Here is a 23,332-nt window from a genome sequence, read left to right on the forward strand (position 1 = left end):
CCTTCTCAATGAATTTACATCTTAATAATTAAACTTTGTAGAAAATAACAATAAAACATTCCAAAATATGTTTTATTACTGTTAAAATAAATCTTTACTGTTAAATCATAGCTACACAACATTAAGTTCTGTGATCTAGTAGAAATGCATAAAAGTCAGTTTTAGGTCTATTGCTTTTGTTTTAGGTTCCTCAAAGTACATTTTTAAAAAATCCTTGTGAAAATCTAGGGCTTCAATATTATAACGTAGATGTTCAAAATTTTGTCTAATTTTAAAATCTTAAATAATAGCTTCCATAGTAAAAAGCAGACAACTGCTATGGTAGATTCAAGACTAGCATAAATGTCGTGGGTTGTATTCGTGAGAAAGCTGGGAAAAGATACCCTCCAGTGATAGTAAATCATTAACACATGAGAAATGAAAACGCTTCATGTCAATAATTCCTCAGGTGTTCATATTTAAGGAACAAAAGTCACTTATTGCAAGGAGAGCTGAGAAACCTGTAAGAGAAGACAACAGACAGACACACACCCTTGCCCAACCCTTTATGCAATGGTCTTTGCAAAAATTAGCAACTTCCTGTATCTGGAAATGGCTTGATGATTACAGCTGCCCATAAAATTAAAAATAAAACTGTGTGTCCTTGAGTATTGAATATACTACTAATCGAGAAATTGAGACAGCTCTTAATTTTAACTAGAAATCTAACTTCTTTCAACTACTTGGTGACTTAGATTAAGTACAACGTTTCTTTCCAGTTTGAACAATACACAGCAAAGGTCAGGCCTTCTTTGATAAAGGGAACGCAATTTTAGAACTCTTCCTCCCTTCATCTGAATAAAGTTGAAGACAGCATGTTTTATCAGGGCTGAGTGCAGAAAAGAATCTCATGACATAACAAGTTCTTTCATATGTATATTTGCTCTCTGTTGGAAAAAAAATTATATATATTCTGAATTTTCTCTGACAGAACCAGTAGCCAGGATCATGAAATCTTCATGTTTCACACCATCAGTGGTACCAGGTAAACGTTAATGGCATTATTTTATAGTACTATAGAGTAAATTCTATTTCAAAACTACAGGTAAATGACCATGATCTGAATTATGATTTAATCACAAACCCCTAAACTTTAAAAAAAATTTTTTTAAGTTTTTTAAATTTTTATTTTAGATTGGAGCATAGTTGATTAACAATGTTGTGTTCATTTCTGGTGTACAGAAAAGAGATTCAGTTATACACATACATGTATCTAATCTTTTTCAAATTCTTTTCCCATTTAGGTAATTACAGAATATTGAGCAGAGTTCCCTGTGCTATACAGTAGGTCCTTGTTGGTTATCTATTTTAAATATAGCAGTGTGTACATGTCAATCCCAGACTCCCAATCTATCCCTCCCCCCCACCCTTCCCCTCTGGTAACCATAAATTCTGTTCTCTAAGTCTGTCTGTTTCTATTTTGTAAGTTCATTTGTATCAATTTTTTTTTAGATTCTGCATAGAAGTGATATCATATGATATTTGCCTTTCTCTGTCTGACTTACTTCACTTAGCATGATAAATTTTAAATTTTATTAAATTTTTTAAAACCTGTGTCTCATTTTCCTAACTGATGCACATCCTAATTAAATTTCTCTGGAAAGGAAGAAAGGTTGAAATGTATCAAATGCTATTATGGGCTGAATATGTCTCCCTCTTCTCCCTCACACATATCTTAAAGCCCTAAACCCCAGTATCTCACAAAGTATTTGGAGATAGAACCTTTAGAGAGGTGATTAACTGAAAATAAGGCCATGAAGATAGGCCCTAATCCAATCCTACTGGTGTCCTCATAAAAAGGGGAAACTTGGGCACACAGTGACATCAGCTGTGTGTACAAAGAAAAGATCATATGAGGACGCAGTGAGAAAGTGGCAATCTGCCACCTAAAATGAGGTTTCAGAAAAAATGAAACTTGGCGACACCTTGATCTTGAACTTGTAGCCTCCAGAATCGTGAGAAAATTAATTTCTGTTGTTTAAACCACTAAGTCTGTGGTATTTTGCAATGGTATCCCTAGGAAATGAACACAAATGCTTTAAAGATTAACAACAACAAAATGATATATATACATTTACAAAATAACAAGTTCTCTGTGTGCAAATGCCTTCAAGATTTGTATTATTTCAAAATAAGTATCAAATCTTGATTGGTTGATAGATTTACCAAACGCACCTTACTGTCAATGTTCTTCATGGTTAATAGATCAAGGGATTTCAGAGAATGTCCTGTAGGTGAAATGAAGTAAAGGCACACGTGGATACGGGAATCATGGTAGTCAACAAAGGAACGCTTAATTTTCAATTCTTCTTGAAGATAGGACTCAAATTGAGCATCTATGTAGTCAACTATCGGCTGGTAGCTGAAAAAATGATTATTTAAACATTTAGCATAACAGATTAATATCATCTGATGTCTGCATTTTTACCATTTAATATCTAGTTAATATGTGTACTCACTAGTTTGCCACAGTGATAAAATGTGCATAACATGTCCTTACAAAGATAACAGCTACAAAGCAATAAAAAGTCCTCTTGTTTATAGAAAAGGAAAAATGATCTATCAGTTCAATGAAGTTCCAATCAGAAAACATATTTTTTATATGTATACATATGTATAAGTGCAAAGAACCAAGAATGCTCAAGACATACAAGCCCTTGTATGGGCTGTCCATACAAGGTCAGAGAAAGCCCCCAGATATAACAGGACGAATAAACAGTATATCCACCTAAATGCAACTAGTAAAAGATTTGAGGAGCTGTCTGCTACTTCAAATGCAAAAGCAGCAATGCAAAACTCCAAGGAATGTGAAGAATCAAGAAAACATGTCACCCACAAAAGATAATAATAATCCTCTAATAACTGAATCACAGGCACAGAATTTTGCAATCTATCTGAAAAAGATTTCAAAATAATTGTTTTAATGAAACTCAATGAGATACAAGAAAACACATAAAGACAATTCAACAAAATCAGAAAAACAATGTATGAGCAAAATTAGAAACTTAACAAAGGGATAGAAATCTTTAAAAAAAAAAATCCAAACAGAAATTCTGGGGCTGAAAAATTCAATGAATGAAATAGAAAATGCAATAGAGAGCATCTACAGCAGAAGAGACCAAATGGAGAATAGAATCAGTGTGCTAGAGAATAGGAACTTTGAAATAACTCAAGCAGAGGAAAATAAAGACAGAAAGAATGAAAATGAATGAAGAAAGCCTATATGATCTAAGAGACTTCAAAAAATATATAAATATTAGAATAGTTGGAGTTCCATACTGAGAGGAAAGGAAGAAAAGGGCAGAACGTTTATTTAAAGAAAGAATAGGGACATCCCTGGTGGTGCAGTGGTTAAGAATCCGCCTGCCAATGCAGGGGACACGGGTTCGAGCCTTGGTCCAGGAAGATCCCACATGCCATGGAGCAACTAAGCCCATGTGCCACAACTACTGATCCTGCGCTCTAGAGCCCATGAGCCACAACTAGTGAGCCCGCATGCCACAGCTACTGAGGCCCATGTGCCTAGAGCCCGTGCTCTGCAACAAGAGAACCCACCGCAATGAGAAGCCCACGCACCTCAACGAAGAGTAGCCCCCGCTCACCGCAACTAGAGAAAGCCCGCACACAGCAACCAAGACCCAAAGACAGCCATAAACAAACAAACAAACAAACAAACAAATAAATAAATAAATAGAAAGAATAGCTGAGTGGTGACCTAAATGGGAAGGAAATCTAAAAAAGGGGGGATATATGTATACATATGACTGATTCATTTTGCTGTACAGCAAGAAACTAACACAACATTGTAAAGCAACTATACTCCAGGAAAAATTAACTTTAAAAAAAGAAAGAATAGCTGAGAACTTCACAAATTTTGCGAGACACTTAGCCACCTAAGTTTACAAACCTAATAGATCACCATATATCTCAATGCATAAAGACCTTCTCAAGACACATTATAATGAGACTGTCAAAAATCGAAGACAAATAGAGAATCCTAACAGCAGCAAGAGAAAAAAAAAGTGTAACCTATAAAGAAACCCCCATTAGGCTATCAGCAGATGTCTCAGCAGAGACCTACAGGCCAGGAGAGAGAAAAATAACAAAATATAAAAACTGCCAGCCAAGAATACTCTATTTGGCAAAGTTATTCTTCAGAAATGAAGGAGAAATAAGACTTTCCCAAACAACAACAAAAAAGCTGAGAAAGTTCATCAGTACTAGATCTGCCTTGCAAGAAAATCTTTAAGAAATTCTTCAGGCAGAAGCAAAAAGACACTAATTAGAACATGAAAATGTACAAAAGTATATAACACACTGGTAAAGGCAAATATACAGATTTAGAAAAATCTAATCTGTGATAAGATAGCATGTTAACAACTTAACGAGTATAATGGTTAAGGACAAAAGTATTAAAAATAACTATAGTACTGTAATTTGTTAAAGAATATACAATATAAAAAGAGGTAAATTTGTGACCTCAAAATATAAAATGGGGAGCAAAAGGGTGAAATTTTCTTATGCGATCAAAGTAAACCACCTATCAGTTTTATCTGTAAGATAAAAGATTTTATGTAAGTTTCATGACAACCACAAAGCAAAAACCTAGAGTAGATCCACAAAAGATAAAGAAAGGGAAATCAGAACATACCAGCACAAAAAATCACCAATTTACAAAGACAGAAAGAAACAGAGAAAAAAACTAAATAATGGAACTACAAAACAGCCAGAATGCAATTAATAAGATGGCAGTAGTAAGTCCTTACATATCAATAATTATTCTAAATATAAATGAGTTGAACTCACTAATCAAAAGGCACAGATGGCTAGATGGATTAAAAAAATAAGACCCAACCATCTGCTGCTGACAAGAGACTCATTCAGCATTAAGGACACACATAGGCTCAAAGTAAAGAAATAGAAAAAGATATACCATGAAAGTGGAAATGAAAATAAAGCAGGGGTGGCTGTATTTATGTCAGAAAAAAAAAGACTTTAAGCAAAAAGGGTAACAAGAGTCAAAGAAAATCATTATATAAAGGTAAACTGGCCAATCCATCAAGAGGTTATAACAACCACAAAATACATGCACTCAGCATTGAAGCACCTATATATTAATCAAATGCTAACAGATCTGAAGGGAGAAACAGACAACAATACCATAATTGTAAGGGACTTCAGTACCCCACTTTCAGCAATGGGTAGATCATCTAGAGAGAAAATCAACAAGAAAACGTTGGACTTGGGACTTCCCTGGCAGTCCAGTGGTTAAGACTCCCCACTTCCACTGCAGGGGACATGGGTTCGATCCCTGGTCAGGGAACTAAGATCCCACAGGCCACGCTGGACAGCCAAAAAAAAGGGAAAAAAAGAAAACATTGGACTTGAACCATACATTAGACCAAATGGACCCAAGAGACATATATAGAACATTTCATCCAACAGCAATAGAATACACATTTTTCTCAAGTGCACATGGGACACTGCTCCCAACAGCCAAGATGGGGAAAATGTGAGCAAAAAAAATTTTTTACAGTATTGTATTATAACTCATAAAATAAAATAAGTATCCACGAGTCCAACTGATATAAAAAAATAATTGAATAAGTAAATAAATGGGGGAGAACATTAAACTTCCCTTAGAGAATAATTCCAATTAATAAGTGTAGAAAGAATAAGAGAAATACAAATTCAACATTAAAGCACCACAACAATGATTGTTACAGGCAGAATCCAGATGCTTACAAGAGTAGTTGAAAATTTTAGGAGAAATAGAATATTTGTATAGTCTCAAAGTATTAGTCGCCAAGATGTTTATTCATTACAAAGGTAAAAAAATATCTTAACTTTACAGTGAAGAAACCCTGGTAGATACTATCTTAATCTTAATCAGTTTAACATCACTAGCAATAAGACATGCCCACATCATGCACCTACTGTTATGACACATTGAGAAAGTAAAATCGACTCTGTGGTATTCTTGCCAAATTGTACAGACTCAGTCTAATCATGAGAAAATATCAGGGAAACCGAAATTGTAAAGCATTCTACAAAATAAATGGCCAGTGCTCTTAAAAATGTTAAAGGTCATGAAAGGTGAAAAAACAAACAAACAAAAAACTGCCATAAACTGGAGTAGACTAAAGAGACATGACAAATAAATGAAAACTGAGTTCCTATGTTGAATCCTAAAACAGAAAAAAAAAGTTGCTAGTGGAAGAACTGGTGAAACTGAATAGTCTATAGTATAGTAAATTACATTGTAGCAGTGTTCATGTCTTACTTTTGATAATTGAACTATAGTTATGCAGGATGTTGACATATATGGAAAAATGGGTAAAAGTTATAAAGAAGCTCTCTTTACTAATTTGAATCACAAAAGTCTAAAATTTCTGTAGGTCTAAAATTATTGTGGAATAAAATAATTTTTAAAACTCAGTAGGAAAAAAACCTCAGTAGATAAGCAACAAGATTTACTGTCTGTATACCCAAAACTAACACAATACTGTAAAACAACTATATTTCAATTTTTTAAAAAAGAGGAAATACCAAAGACAAAAAACAAACAAACAAACAAAAAGAGTAGAAAAGTAAGCAAAAGATTGAACAGGGATTTAACAAATCAGGTTCACAAAATTAGATGTCAAAAAAATGAAAATATAAAAATCTCATTAGTATGTAGGGAATTGCAATACAATACAATCATAAACCTACTAGATGGCAAAACTTGAAAGGTCTGTCAATATCTGGTGAAGGTAAAGATGTGACACAAAAAGGTGTGGTGCATACATTGCTGCTGGCAGTGTATATTTTTATAAAAACATTGGAGAAAAGTTCGGCATTATCTAGTAAACTTGAAGATATGAATATCTTCTGATCCAGTAGTTTTACTCCCAGTTATATATTTAGGGTACATTTACAGCAATGTCTATTGCAATACTGTTTTAAATAGCGCATGTGGTAGCCAGTCTTCAAGTGATAACCAATGATCCTCAAAGTCTGCTATTTGTGTCCTGTGTGGTCCACTCCCAAGAGTTAATAAGAGTTGCTAAGTAGCAAGTAAAAGTGACCATGCGTAATTACCAAGACTGGGTTATAAAAGTATTTCATTCTCCACCCTAGTCTCTAGGATAATTTATTCTGGAGGATGGACATCTAACATGTTATGAAGATACTGCAGCAGTTCAAGCAGGCTTTTGGAAGATTTATGTGAGGAGAAGCTCAGTCATCCTGCCAACATCCAGAACCAACTTGTTAGCCATGTATTTGAGTCATTATAGAAGTGGATCCTGTAGCTCCAGTCAAGCCTTTAGACAACTGTGGCCCTAGCTGATATCTGACTGAACCTCATGAGAAACCTGAGCTAGAACTTTTCCAGGTGGCTCTTTATGAATGCATGATGCACAGAAAATGTAAGAGATAAAAAAAATTATTGAACATTTCTGGTTTTTACATATTTTGGGAGATGTAGAAACCTAAAAAGATGATTGCTCTCATTCTTACAACAAACAACAAGGATTTACTTGTTGTTTGCACAGGTAACTATATTCAATATCTTATAATAACCTATAATGGAAAAGAATCTGAAAAAAATATGTATATAACTGAATCACCTTGCTGTACACCTGAAACTAACACAATATTGTAAATCAACTATACTTCAATTTAAAAAAAAAGAGAAGAAAAAAGCTGGGCAAAGTGAAAATCAATGACTTTTCTTGAATCCATCAGAGAAATAAAGTCATAGAACAAGAAACGTACTGAAAATCTAGAGGCAAAGAGAGGTGTATAGGGAAAAACAGTAACTGATCATTTGCTTACCTGAGACACATGTCAATGAAAACTATATATGTAAATTATATATGTATTATATATGTAAATTATAATGTAAAAACATTAAGCTAGGAATTTTTAACTAACTGTTAAAATCCAAGAGTGGGCTAACCTGAGAGCATAAAACACTTCAGGAACCATATTAGGGAATCACAGAGAAGATCAGGGAAAATCCTGAGAAATGTCCCCCAAGATGCTGGCGAGGGGAAGGTCACAGCAGTCAATGCTGAAACTTCAAACAGACCTATCTTCCAAAGGAATAAGTCTTAACCTTCAGGGATAAAGGCTTCAAAACTGCAGCCTGAGGGCACTAGTAGAAAGCAACTGAAGATTAGGGAGAGGAACACAGGCAAAAAACAAAAACAAAACAAAACAAAAAACTCTACCCACAAGGGAGGCACAGAAATATGTGCTAGGCCAAACATTATATATGTAGGAGGAGAAATAATGCTTGTGAAGACCACACCCTTGATAAACAGATTCTTAACAACTAGCTAACATTAAATTTTAATTAGAACAATAGACAATGACTGATGAAGCCCCAATGATGTGAGGTAGATACTGTTCCATGAATTATACAGAAAAGGAAAATTGGGCTGAAAGAAGTCAACTAGATCTTGAACAAAATGGTGGACCAGGAAGCCCCAAGCTCTCATTCCTCCACAGAAACATTAAAAAATATCCAAAAACTACCTGAATTAACTTTAACAGAGCTCTTGAAAATAGTCAAAGATTTATAGGCACCAAATAAATGCCCAATCGAGAAAAAGCCACCTTCAAATAGTAAGAAAGTTTTGTGACATTTTTTATTTGCCCTTGTCTCACCACCTCCTTGTCATGGAAGTGGTCTTGGCATTACAGGAGTGACAGCCCAAATCACAATTTCCTCCCTCAAACTGGGGGGAGCAGAGCAGACCTTATTTGCAAATTGTTTAGCACTTATGTTCTAACCAGTGGAGCTACCTGAAAGACAAATCAGAAAGGAAAATAGAGACATTACTACTGATAATATAGAAATAAAAAGAATTATTAGAGAATACAATGAACAATTATAAGTAATTGGATTACCTATATGAAATGAATAAATTTCTGGAAATATACAACTGATCAAAACTGACTCATGGGGGCTTCCCTGGTGGCACAGTGGTTAAGAGTCCACCTGCCAATGCAGGGGACACAGGTTTGAGCCCTGGTCCGGGAAGATCCCACATGCCATGGAGCAACTGAGCCCGTGCACCGCAACTACTGAACCTGCACTCTAGAGCCCGGGAGCCACAACTACTGAGCCCACATGCTACAACTACTGAAGCCCATGCACCTAGAGCCTGTGCTCTGCAGCAAGAGAAGCCACTGCAATGAGAAGCCCGCACACCGCAATGAAGAGTAGCCCTCACTCGCTGCAACTAGAGAAAGCCTGTGCACAGCAACGAAGACCCAATGCAGGCAAAAATAAATAAATAAAATAAAGTTTTTTAAATTAAAAAAAACCCTGACTCATGAAGAAATAGAAAATCTGAATATATCTATAACTACTATAGGTATTGAATCTGTAATTTTTAAATTCTACATAAATAAAATTCCATGACAGATGGCTTTGTTGGTGAATTCTACCAAACATATGAAGAAGAATTAACAGCAAACTCCTCTTAAAATTGATGAGGAGGGACAATGTCTTGACTCATGTTATGAGGCCAGCATTATCCTGATGCCAGAGCCATACTAAAACATTAAAAGAAAAGAAAATATACACCAATATCTCTCACGAATATTAATGCAAAAATCCCCTATTAAATATTAGCAAAGCAAATCCATCAGTACAGTAAAAGGATTATCACCACAAATAAGTGGGATTTGTTCCTAAAATGCAAGAATGTTTCAACACATGAACATCAATCAATGTAATACATCACATTCGTAGAATGAAAGGGAAAAAAAACAGATGATCATCTCAATAATTGCAAAAAAAGACATTTGACATAAGTCAATACCATTTCATGATAAAAGAAAACACTTAATAAACTAGGACTAAAAGTAACCTTTCTCAACATGATAAAAAACTATATATGAAAACCCCACAGCTAACATCATACTCAATTGCAAAGTCTGAAAGACTTTCCCCTAAGATTAGGAACAAGTCAAGTATGCCTACTTGTGCCACTTCAATTCAACATAGTATTGGAAGACCTAGCAAGAGCAGTTAGGAAGAAAAAGAAATGAAATCCAAATTGGCAAAGAAGAAGTGAAATTATCTTTGTTCACGGATGACATGAAAGCAATTTCATTTATAGTAGCATCAAAAAGAATAAAATACTTAGGAATAAACTTAACCAAAGAGGTGAAAGATGTGTACACTGAAAACTACAAAACATTAATGAAAGAATTTAAAGAAGACACAAGTAAATGGAAAGAAATATCATGTTCAAGGAGATTGAATATTGTTAAAATGTCCATAATACTCAAAGCAATCTACAGATTCAATGCTATCCCTATCAAACCCCAGTGGCTTTTTTTTTTAATAGAAATAGAAAAAACAGTTCTAAAACTCATATGAAAACACAAAAGACCGGAGATTCTCAAGGTGAGGAATAGAACAACTGAACTAAAAAACCACTAGAGGGATTCAAGAATGACTTGATGAGGCAGAAGAAAGAATCAGCAAACTCAAAGACAGGTCATTTAAAATTACCCAGTCAGAGGAGCAAAAAGAAAAAAAGACTGAAACAGGGTGAAGAAAACCTTAGGAAATTATGGGACTCCATCAAGCAACAAGCAAACCAACATGCCTATCATGAGAGTCCTAGAAGAAGAGAGAGAGAGAAATGGGCGGTAAGCTTATTCAAAGAAGTAATTGCTGAAAACTTCCCATATCTGGGGAAGGGAAATGGAATAGCAGATTGAAGAAACTCAAAAGACCCCAAAATAAGATGAACCCTAAGAAGTCGCCACCAAGACACAATATATTCAAACTGTCAAAAGTCAAGGACAAAAAGTAAAATTTGAAAGCAGCAACAGAAAAGCAACTCATCATGTATAAGGGAGCTCCCATAAGACTATGAGCTGATTTCTCAGGATAAAATTTGCAGGCCAGAAAAGAATGGGATAATATATTCAAAGTGACAAAAAGAAAAAACATGCCAACAAAGAGTATTATACCCAACATAACTGCCCTTCCAAAATGAAGGAAAAACAAAAACTTTCCCAAATAAATACTGAGGAAGTTCATCACCACTAAATCTGCCTTAAAAGGAATGCCACTAGATCTGCCTGAAAAGAAATGCTAAAGGGAGTTCAATTTGAAACAAAAGGACACTAAACAGTAACACAAAAGCACACAAGCGTATGAAACCCACTGGTAAAGGTAAATATATAGACAAATAGAGAATACTGTAATACTGTAATTAAAAAGGTATGTAAATCACTTTTACCTGTAGCATAAAAATTAAAAGAAAAAGAGTATTACAAATAACTATAAATATAAAAATCTTTTAATGGATACACAACATAAAAATATGTAAAGCTTGATATCAAAACAAAGTGAAGGACAGGTAAAACGGTAAAATTTTTGCATGTGATTGAAGTTGCTATCAGCTTAAAGTAGACTGTTATAACTATAAGATGCTTTATGGAAGCCTCATGATAACCACACAGAAAATACCTATAAAAGGTAAACAAGAGAAAAAGAGGATCAAACTATCACTACAAAAATCAACAAAATACAAAGAAATTAAAAAGAGAGAGGAAAAGAGGAACAAAAGAACTACAAGATAGACAGAAAACATTTAATAAAATAACAATAGTAAGTCATTCCCTATCAATAATTACTTATATGTATTACTATATACTATATATAATAATTACTTGAATGGAGTAAACTCTCCAATCAAAAGACATAGAGTGGTTGAATGGATTTAAAAAAAAAAACAAGATCCAACTGCATGCCATCTATTACAATAGACCCATTTTATTATTTTTTAATTGAAATATAGTTGATTTACAATGTTGTGTTAATTTCTGCTGTACAGCAAAGTGACTCAGTTATATATATATATGTACATGTATATATACATATATATATATTCTAGAAGACTTTTACTTTTTAATACATGGAGAAAGAAAGTTCCTTGAAATAAGAATAACTTTTTAAATTAAAATAAAAAACAACTCACCTGGCTTCCTTGTTTATTTGATCACCATACCCCACTGTTTTCACAACAGTTAAATTCAATTGAATGTTGCTTTCCTGAAGTTCATATGTCTGAATTTTAAGTCCAACATTTGGGTAAAAATGTGAGGATTTTTTGTCTTTCAAATTAGTATTGAACAGTGTGTCGATCAATGTTGATTTTCCAATCCCAGTTTCCCCTGTATAAACATAGATACATCATAGGGACATAAGATGTCTGAGAAGAAGTAACACCCTGACCCTCTAGGATGGTTTAAAGGGTCCCAAACACTTTAAAGACTGGAATGTCCTTGAAAGTATACATGCTACTCTTGACTCCCTCCATCATTAACATAATATAGAAAGATAATATACACAAAGCTATATCAGATCTTGAAGAGCACTGAAACACTTAAAGAAAAAAATGTCTAAGTAACCTGACTAAGAAGATACAAACCAATACAAACATGAAGGTGTAGTCTTAAATTAACAGCACCAGTGTTACGCTGCTTAAGATAAGTTGAAATGAGCATTTAGGAAAATGAGGAAATAATTCATGTGAGGGATTTGGCACTTACCCACACAGAGAATATTGAAAAAGAACCCTTGTTGAACAGATTTGTTCATCAGTTGATGAGGCAAACAATCAAAACCAAAATGACCAAGCAGAGTTAAGCAACGGATATTATCTTCTTTTTGCTTAGAGAAAAAAACAAATAAAAATATATTAATTAGAATAGAAAATATCATTTGAAAATATGACTATAATAATATGTCAAAGAAATGGAATTGATTATCATTTGATCATCATACCTCAGATAAGACGCAAATGAAGTAAATTTGTGAGAAGAGAAATCTTTATCCAGACACACAGATTTTTGTCATCATTTTTATAAACAGTGACTCTATCTCTGATCACACTCAGACTATGTTTCTAAATTTAAAAATAGGAAATTAAAGAAATACCACAAGAAAGCCTAGTGTGTTACTATACAATAATAAATTATTTTTATAGAAAAAAGGAAACAACATTCTTTCACTCCGTTTCAGTGTAGTAATATATTCAGGAAACCCAATATATGTTAATATATGTAAGGAAAACAAAGTTAATTTGAATTTTTTAAAAAGCAACTAAAAACTTTGACTTCAGATTTGTTATATGCCCTCTGAGAACTTGTGTTATATCAAAATGTTAAAGGAATCCACTGCTAATAATACCAACCTAGAAAACTAGAAATCCAACAATATTATACATAAATTTACCAACTGATTATTTTTAAAAGGTGGAAAAATAATTCAAATAAGGCTTAACAATCTACACTAATCTCACCCCTAGAAATCTCTCCCAAACACCTAGAAAATTTCACAAATGCTTTATGCAGAAAAGTGTTCACTGTAGCTCTCTAACATCCAAATATATAACTCCCTGAAATAGAATATCCAAGTAAATGATAATATATTTATTCACGCACACACTGGGACATTCTTAAGTCTTTTTTTTTTTAATTTATTTTTAAACTTTGGGTTTATTTATTTATTTATTTATTTATTTATGGCTGTGTTGGGTCTTTGTTTCTGTGCGAGGGCTTTCTCTAGTTGCGGCAAGTGGGGGCCACTCTTCATCGCGGTGCGCGGGCCTCTCATTATCGAGGCCTCTCTTGTTGCGGAGCACAGGCTCCAGATGCGCAGGCTCAGTAGTTGTGGTGCACAGGCTTAGTTGCTCCGCGGCATGTGGGATCTTCCCAGACCAGGGCTCGAACCCGTGTCCCCTGCATTGGCAGGCAGATTCTCAACCACTGCGCCACCAGGGAAGCCCCTCTTAAGTCATTTTTTAAGATATTTATGAAGAATGCTTTAATAAATTGAAAAATACATGAAAATATTAAGTTAAAAAAGTAAGGTGTGAAATTGTGTGTACACTCCTAGCTTTTGGTGATAGAGTAACTTATAGCATTTTACCTTTCCTTACATTAACAATTAGAAACAACTGTTTGGGGAGTTCCCTGGTGGCCTAGTGGTTAGGATTCCGGGCTTTCATGGCCGTGGCCCGGGTTCAATCCCTGGACGGGGAACTAATATCCCTCAAGCCGCATGGTGCAGCAAAAAAAAAAAAAAAAGGACTGTTTGAAGGCACTGGAAGGGAAAGAAAAGGAGGCAGAAACAAGAATAAATCACGCTGGGAATAAGATTAGCATAATAGGTGAAACTAGGTTTATCCATATATTCCCTTGAAGTGATTCCCCAGTAAATGAGAAACTTGGGAAGCAGAGCTCAAGCAGAGTGACAGTCTTGAGCTGGGAAGTCTAAGGTCAGAAGTTGAGCTGCCAAAATACTGGGATATTGAGAAAGAAATGCTGGAAGAGCAAGCCACAGAGTGGGGAGATCCAAATCTGCAAACTTTAGAACACTTGGCTGAGTCTAACTCTGCACTTGCAGGCATGACTACAAAGAGCTCAGTGGCAATGGAGAGAAGAGTTGGCATTCCAAAAGTGCTAAGCTGGTATTTCAGCAGTGGTCCTGGGAAGACCCAAGGAGATAGAGTTTGGAGTTTACGTTTCTTCCAAGTTAGACAAGTTTGGTCAACACTTTAGATAAACACTTTGGACTTTTTATTTAAATTTGTAAAAGGACTTGCTATAGTATTTAGGATTATGTTCTAAGTCAAAGGGTTACTCCCAAGTTAAAAGGTATAACTAACATAAACCCACCTTTCCAAAGAGTATCATGACTCAACAGGGTCCAAATGACTTGCCAGTAATCTAACTGCCTGCTAAAACAAAATTCAATACTCTTTAGAGAAATATAATAATAGAATTCAGACTTTCTACAATATCATCCACAATGCTCAATGCATAATCAAAATTACTAGATTTGAAGAAGCAGAAAAAAATCTGTCTCATAGCCAAGGAAAAACACAATCAATAGAAATACCCACACAATGAGGATATTGGAATTGGCAGACAAATACTATAACTATTATGAACATGTATAAGAATCTACAGAAAAAATGAGTTTAATGGATGAAGTGATAGGTAATTTTAGATACTTGAAAGATGATGATATAGGAGTCAAAGCATACCACCAAAAAAAGTCATCAGATCACAAAGGAAGACAGCAAGATAACAAGTAAAGAACAAAGCAATTACAAAACAATCAGAAATAATTAACAAAATGGCAATAGTAAGTCCTTACCTATCGTTAATTGTTTTAAAGGTAAGTGAATTAATTCTCTAATAAAAGGTCATAGAAGGTTGAATGGATTTTTAAAAATCAAATGATATGCTGCCTACATGAGAATAATTTTAAGAACACAACAGACTGAGAGTAAAGGGTTGGAGAAAGATATTTCAAACAAATGGTTACCAAAATAAAGCAAAGGAAGCTATACCTATTTCACACAAGATAGACTAAGTTATAATTATAAAGAGGACAATCTATCAAGAAGATGTATTTATTATAAATATGCACTCAGTACCTAAATATGTAAAGCAAATACTAGCAGAACTAAAAGGAGGAAGAAATAGCAATGCAGTAGTAGCTGGGGACTTGAATACCCCACTCTCAACAATGGATACATCATCCAGATGGAGAACCAATAAGGAAACAGCAGATTTGAACAATGCAATAGACTGAATGGACCTAATAGGCATATACAGAAAGTTCCATCTAACAGCTGCCTACTACACATTTTTCTCAGGTGCACACAAAATATTTTCTAAGGTAGATCATATATTAAGCCACAAAACAAGTCTTGATTAATTCAAAATGATAGAAATAATATCAAATATCATAATGATATGTAAGACATTTACACTGAAAACCACAAAAGAATGATAAGAGCGATTAAGATTGAACTAAATAAATGGAAATATATATCATGTTTACACATTAGAAAAACCATTAATATTAAGATGTTCTTTCTCCCCATATATATTCAAATGCAATTTTAAAAGCACAGGAGAATCTGTTTAAATGGCACCTACTGGCAAAATGTTGCATATTTGAGCATCAAAATTATTAACTATGAGATTACTGTTCTTCATATTCCAATTTCATGTTCCTTTCTACATGCCTACCCCTTCCTGAATCACCCTGCTATGGGACTCTTAATTGAGTTCAGTAGTAAGAGTAAAATAGGTTTACTATATCATGTTTTTAGCATAACTATTTTGAATAGTGTGGTCAAAAATATGAAATTATTAAAAACTTTTTCTTAACAAAGAAAACATAGAGTTGGTAGTCCTAAATAAGAATATGCTTCAAAGATTTTTTTAAAAACACTCTTTGCATAGAAAATAAAATTATGCTATTTCTTTTCCCATAAGCATTATAATATTATAGACACAATGATATAAGGAAACATTTGTATTAATAGTTTCACTATGATTAGTATTAGAATTAATTTAATCCTCTTATGTTAAAATAAGGGATTAAGATCCAAACAGTTTACATGATTTACCCAAAGACAGAGTTCAATACACTTTAAGATCTTTGAGATAGAATTTTATTCATTTTATATCATTAACTCCCAGCTCACAGTAGGCTTTCAATAGCTTTTGGTTGAATTAGTGCATGCTAAATGAAGAGTGAATGGTAGGGATAGGAGCCTACCAGGGTCCTATCTGGTCTCAACCAAGAATCCCGGAATCAACAAAGAATTAATTAGAAAAAATTCCATGGGGATTTTATATTTAAAGAGAGTGTATTTAGCAATACTAAACTGAAAATACAATCAAATAAGAAATAATAAAAAATTTCAATTTGTTACTTGTGCTCTTAGAAGACAGCGTTTATACATGGTGGTAAATTTTGAGTTCTCTACTCAAGAGAGAACATTCTGACCCATATAATCTGAAGATTATATGTAACAATAAAAGATTTGGACACTCTACTGTCCTCTCTGTCCTAGACTCCCTTGTGGCAGGCTTCTCTCATTTTAAACACTGTAGCTTAGGGAGGTACCAGATCAAAGTGCTTTGTGTGTCCATAGAACAGAATATAGCCCATTTTCTTATCAGGAACAGACCAGAAACCTTGGCCTCATGAACACTGAGTTTTCACCCACAGAGCAAATATCGATAGAACAAGCAGGGGTTTCCATAGAATCATCACTATTACTTAACAAATGTCTTCTGACAGGCCAAAAGTTCTTTCTTATAATATTTACTTTTATAAAATTCCAATATAATCTATGTAGAAAACTTAAATATTTCAGATTCTACTAATTTGGAATTTGTGATCTTTCAAGTCTCGTTCTTGAATTCACCTTTGCCTCATCCACAAACAAAGCACAAATAAAGCAAATTAAGAAATAAACAAGGTAGATATATAAAAATATATGAACCTACTATTAAAAGGATTATTTCACATGAAACTGAAATGCAAATCATACATTATTTTAATCCCTCATGATAGCAAGGACACACAGTCTACCTCTAGCAAATGGGATACTGTACATAAAGTTATAGTCTGTAAATTTATAAAAGGACTCTACAAGCTCTGACAAGCCCTGATGTTTACCCTGTATTCACTGAACTCTTTTTTCCAGTGTCATGGGGAAAGGTAGCTGAATAAGAAAAGTCACTAGTCATTGTGAGCCTTTGGGACAGTCACTGGTGCCTGTTTTCTCTTCTGTAAAATGAGAACATTTGATCAGGAGAGCTTAAAATTCTTTCACACTCTGATGTTCTATAAGTCAGAGTCTTATTTATGAAGAGCCTACAATTTCAGTGAGAATAAAAGCCATGAAGAAAAAGTGAAAATATCTATTAATATCATACTAAGTACCAAAATTATAGAAAAGTCAAAAAATAATATAGGAATTTGGAAGGATAGATGACTGTGGCATGGAGTAGTTAAAAATAATTTTAAGATGACAGATTGGCTCTTGAAGACAAGATAAGATTTGTATGAAGGAGGGAGGTATTATGAACAAGAGGCAAAAAAAGGACCCCAACAATAGACAGTTTTAAATATGAGGCTAAGGAATACGGATTTTATCTAAATGGCAATGGGCAGTGGCTAGAGGTTTGAGCCAGAGAATAGTAGAAGGAAGAAGCATTTCAAAAAGATGAATAAGGCACTAGCATGACAGTGGCCTGGAGAGGAAACTAGAGCCAGAAGATGAGTTGTGAAGCCCCTTCCCTTATAAAAGTGAGTGTTCTGTTGGTGGGAATGTAAATTGATACAGCCACTATGGAGAACAGTATGGAGGTTCCTTAAAAAAACTAAAAATAGAATGACCATATGACCCAGCAATCCCACTACTGGGCATATACCCAGAGAAAACCATAATTCAAAAAGACACATGCACCCCAGTGTTCACTGCAGCACTATTTACAGTAGCCAGGACATGGAAGCAACCTAAATGCCCATCGACAGATGAATGGATAAAGAAGATGTGGTACATATATACAACGGAATATTACTCAGCTATAAAAAGGAACGAAATTGGGTCACTTGTAGAGACGTGGATGGATCTAGAGACTGTCATACAGAGTGAAGTAAGTCAGAAAGAGAAAAACAAATATCGTATATTAACGCATATATGTGGAACCTAGAAAAATGGTACAGATGAACCGGTTTGCAGGGCAGAAATTGAGACACAGATGTAGAGAACAAACGTATGGATACTAAGGGGGGGAAAGTGGCGGGGTGGGGGTGGTGGTGTGATGAATTGGGAGATTGGGATTGACATGTATACACTAAGATGTATAAAATAGATAACTAATAAGAACCTGCTGTATAAAAAAATTTAATAAATAAAATTTTTTAAAAAAACAACTAAAAATAGAACTACCATGTGACCCAGCAATCCCACTACTGGGCATATACCCTGAGAAAACCATAATTCAAAAAGAGTCATGTACCACAATGTTCATTGCAGCTCTATTTACAATAGCCAGGACATGGAAGCAACCTAAGTGTCCATCAACAGATGAATGGATAAAGAAGATGTGGCACATATATACAATGGAATATTACTCAACCATAAAAAGAAATGAAATTGAGTTATTTGCAGTGAGGTGGATGGACCTAGAGTCTATCATACAGAGTGAAGTAAGTCAGAAAGAGAAAAACAAATACCATATGCTAATACGTATATATGGAATCTAAAAAAAAAGGTTCTGATGAACCTAGGGGCAGGACAGGAATAAAGACACAGATGTAGAGAATAGACTTGAGGACACGGGGAGGGGGAAGGGTAAACTGGGATGAAGTGAGAGAGTGTCATGGACATACATACACTACCAAATGTAAAATAGATAGCTAGTGGGAAGCAGCTGCATAGCACAGGGAGATCAGCTCCATGCTTTGTGACCACCTAGAGGGGTGGGATAGGGAGGGTGAGAGGGAGACGCAAGAGGGAGGAGATATGGGGATATATGTATATGTATAGCTGATTCACTTTGTTGTACAGCAGAAACTAACACAACATTGTAAAGCAATTATACTCCAATAAAGTTTGTAAAAAAAAAAAAAAGAAGAACAGAGCTACTAAAAGAATTAGGTTGATCAGTATGAGCTGATATGAAAAGTGTCCAGAGATTAGATTAGTTATTGCCTGTAAAGAGCTAGGTTGAGAGGCTGTATCTCTTTCCTATTGTTTGAAATTTCTTTTAATAATGTTATTTTTAATTTCAAAAAGGAGAATAAATTAAGTTGCCATTTGTAAAGGGTTCAAAAAAGGGTTGGGAGACTACTTGCTAAATGGTTTGTAGCAAGCATTTATATATCAGATTAAAGTTCGACTAATTGATCCTCGGGATCCGCCTATTCTAAAATTTTATGATTTTAATGTCATGTAAACAGAGGAGCATTCACCGTGATTTAATGCATCAGAGCGCCCAAAGGTAATATGGGATGGGCATAAGTCAGTGGTTTAGTCACTGAGATAGGACTCTGACAGTAGTTTTGTCACCAGCAAAGCCCACTGGGGTCCCTGGGAAAAATATGATGGAATCTAGGTGATCGGATAAGGTCTAACCTCTTCTTTTGTGCTTAGTCTAGTCTCACTTGCCTTAAGGGGGCCAAGCGCAGAGCCCCTACACCTAACGTGTGGGATTAGAGTTCCCAGCTCAGAACCACTGCACTCAGGACTTCCCTGGTGGCAGAGTGGTTAAGAATCCACTTGCCAATGCAGGGGACATGGGTTCAAGCCCTGGTCTGGGAAGATCTCACATGCTACGGAGCAGCTAAGGCCACGTGCCATAACTACTGAGCCTGCGCTCTAGAGCCCACAAGCCATAACTACTGAGCCAAAGTGCCAAGAGTAGCCCCCGCTCACTGCAACTTAAAGAAAGCCTGTGTGCAGCAATGAAGACCCAAAGCAGCCAAAAATTAATTAATTAATTAACAACAACAAAAAGAACCGCCGCACTCGACACCCCAACTTGGCACTCCATATGGAGAAGCGCTATGCAAGACACCTCAATTCAAGATGATGACAGTGAACCGTGTGCAGAGACGCTGCTGCACCCGGCACTGCAGTCGCCCTCCAAGAACTCCGCCCCTCTCTCCGCTGACAAGAACCCTATAAAGCGAGCCCTTCTACAGCTTGTTCAGGAGAGCGAGGACTCTAGAGCGAGAGCTCACACCTCTCCATTCTCTGATCAAAGAATAAAGCTTTCCTTTGCTTCTGAACCAAACTGGGTCTCATTCTATTGGCTCCAATAACACCAGGCAGGAGGACTCCTGTTGGAGCCCGACTCAAAAGGGTCGGTAACAATAAGATAAGGTCTAACCTCTTCTTTCATGCTAAGTCTAGTTTCACTTGCCTACAGGGGCCGTGTGCAGAGGCCTGCACCTAACACCTCGGATTACAGTTCCCAGCACAGAACCCCTGGGCCCAACACCCCAACTTGGCGTACCGTGTGGAGAAGCCCTGCGAGCAACACTTGAACTCAAGATAGCGGTGGGGTGCCGTGAGCACCCACGAGAACTCCGCCCCTCCCTCCGCAGCCCGGAACCCTACGAAGCAGCCTGCCCACAGCCTGTCCTGGGTGTGGACTTTAGAGCTTGAGCTCACACCTCTCCGTTCTTTAATCAAAGACTAAACTTTCCTTTGCTTCTGAGCCGCACTCAGTCTCATTCCACTGGCACGAGTGACCCCAGGCAGGAGGACCCTTGTGGGGACCCGACTTGAAAGGGTTGGTAATAGCTTCAGAAGAGCAACGAAGATGAAAGTTGGATCAAATGTGATTTTTAAAGTGTGGTTGATAGAAAAATAAAGGTGGAATAAGCCATTCACTTCAGAAAAGTAACTGAGAAAGAGAAGAGAAAAAATATGATCGTTTGATGGTTCAAATGAAGATACAGAAAACCACGCATGATTGGAGGAAAACACCGAAAAGAGAACCATTAGTTATTAAGTCATAAACCAACACTACTTAACATAGCTCAATATTCATGTATCTATTCATGTATCTATTTTGGTCAAAAATAGTTCTAAAACTCAGTTTTCACCCATTCAGATATGCTACTCTCTTTTAGGGTAAAATTGTATGTGAATTACTATGTTTTCCCTAGTACAGAGGCGCCTCTTAAAATGGAACTTGGTTCGATCTCCCACTCAGTAAAGTAATAAAAAAGCAGCCACCCAGCCACTTCCTAAAATAACTTCATTTAAAAGTTTTTTATTATCAGTATCTAAAGGTCCACAAACATATGCATCAAAGTAGCATTATTCTCCTCACCTACTGGGAGGTTCTGGAATTTTCATTTGTTATTCTTTGGTGTTAAATAGGAATAGTTTTTTGTACTACTAAAAATGTCTGCAGATGCAAGAAACATGCATCAGTTATTTAAACAATCATTGATATTTAACTCCAATCAGTATAAAAGCTAATTCATGCCCAAACATAACAAACATAAGCGTTTACCATCTAGGTCTATATCAGTTTACTGAGTCAATATTTTGAAGCTACACAATTTTGTTAAGGACAAAAAGGAGAATTCTCTTTGAAATATATACTCAACTATATCTTCATTCATCGGTATTTGTGTGGACATACCGCGTTGGTTTTTCTGCCATGTCAGGCTGAAGGAGCTGAAAACAAAGAAACAAAAACCTTTAAAAGATTACTTTAAAAGGCTACATTCCTACAATATAATTTAGATCAATAAGGGAGCCTAATATAGACATTATCCCTGGCTTTGGCTTCAGTCCACACTGTTAACCTGTTTTCAATTGTGGCTGCTTTGCTAGACAGGCTTCTATATAATAAATAATACTCAACTTATAATGTACAGTAATACATTTAATCATAAACACACAAAAAGCATCTAAAGGAAGGTAAACTCCCTTTTGAAACCAAAAGGACAAAGAGCATTGTTCTTCTTTAAAGAACTCTCTGGGCATGAGAAATGGAAATAGGGAATTTTGCTTTTCTTTTTCACTTTTTCTTTAGTGAAGTATAGTTGATTTACAATAGTATATTAGTTTTAGGTGTACAACTAATAGTATATTGCTTTCAGTGATTCAATATTTTTATAGATTATACTCCATTTAAAGTTATTACAAAATAATGTCTATATTTCCCTGTGCTGTACAATATATCTCTGCTGCTTATTTATTTTATAGGTAGTTGTTTGTGGCTCTTAATCATGTACTCCTATATCACCCCACTTCCTTCTTAAAAATTGCTAAAAGAACCAGGAAGACACTTATAATTACTTAACTTTCCAGAGTAACTTATCAGGGGAGGCTGGGGTGTTAGAGTGTACTTATTGAAGGAGAATTGCGAAAGCAGAACTTCTAAAAATCTAAACGACTCCCTTAGACAAGGAACTAAATTAATGATAGTTGTCATTTATGAAGCATTGTGCTGAGTGCTGATGTGCTTTATCTCCTTTAGTTCTCATAATAGATATGAGATACACATATTTTCATTGCCATATGCTAAAAGAGAAAATTCAGAATCAAAAAAATTAAGTAACTTACTTGCTCAAGATTTCAGCTATGCGGCAGACACAGGTCTGAACTGACTCCAAAGCTGGTGTTCTTTCTACTGTCCCCAGTTCTGGACCAAATATTCACTGTGTTTGCAACAGTTTGGAACAAGGGAGGAGAGGTACAAGAGAGCAAGCTGTGCTGATTTCTAAGCAACACTGCCTGAGAAGGACATGCTACCCTACTTTTGAGTATAACACAAAGATACTGAGACTATGAGGCATGTTTTAAAGGGAAATATTATATATAAGCATAGCAAAGAAAAGCAAACAGAATTAAAGAATGGCTCTGTATCATGGTATTTTCACTTGATATATCCTGAGGATTATTCCACTTTAGTATATAGA

General features: G+C 35.3%; 1 protein-coding gene across 1 annotated transcript in view; it reads right to left on the reverse strand.

The window, feature by feature from the left end:
* Positions 1-23,012, reverse strand: part of SEPTIN14 (septin 14) — a 40,352-nt gene extending 17,340 nt beyond the window's left edge. Inside the window, exons 1-5 of the mRNA XM_036826117.1 lie at positions 22,977-23,012; positions 22,013-22,082; positions 12,613-12,733; positions 12,039-12,234; positions 2,215-2,401 (exon numbers count right to left, since the gene is read on the reverse strand). Of these exons, the coding sequence (XP_036682012.1) occupies positions 2,215-2,401; positions 12,039-12,234; positions 12,613-12,733; positions 22,013-22,045 (537 nt within the window). The 5' untranslated portion in view covers positions 22,046-22,082; positions 22,977-23,012. The remainder of the gene's footprint in view (positions 1-2,214; positions 2,402-12,038; positions 12,235-12,612; positions 12,734-22,012; positions 22,083-22,976) is intronic.
* Between the last annotated feature and the right edge of the window lie 320 nt (positions 23,013-23,332).

The sequence above is a fragment of the Balaenoptera musculus genome, chromosome 15 (assembly GCF_009873245.2).
Source record: "Balaenoptera musculus isolate JJ_BM4_2016_0621 chromosome 15, mBalMus1.pri.v3, whole genome shotgun sequence".
In the NCBI taxonomy this organism is placed as follows: domain Eukaryota; kingdom Metazoa; phylum Chordata; class Mammalia; order Artiodactyla; family Balaenopteridae; genus Balaenoptera; species Balaenoptera musculus.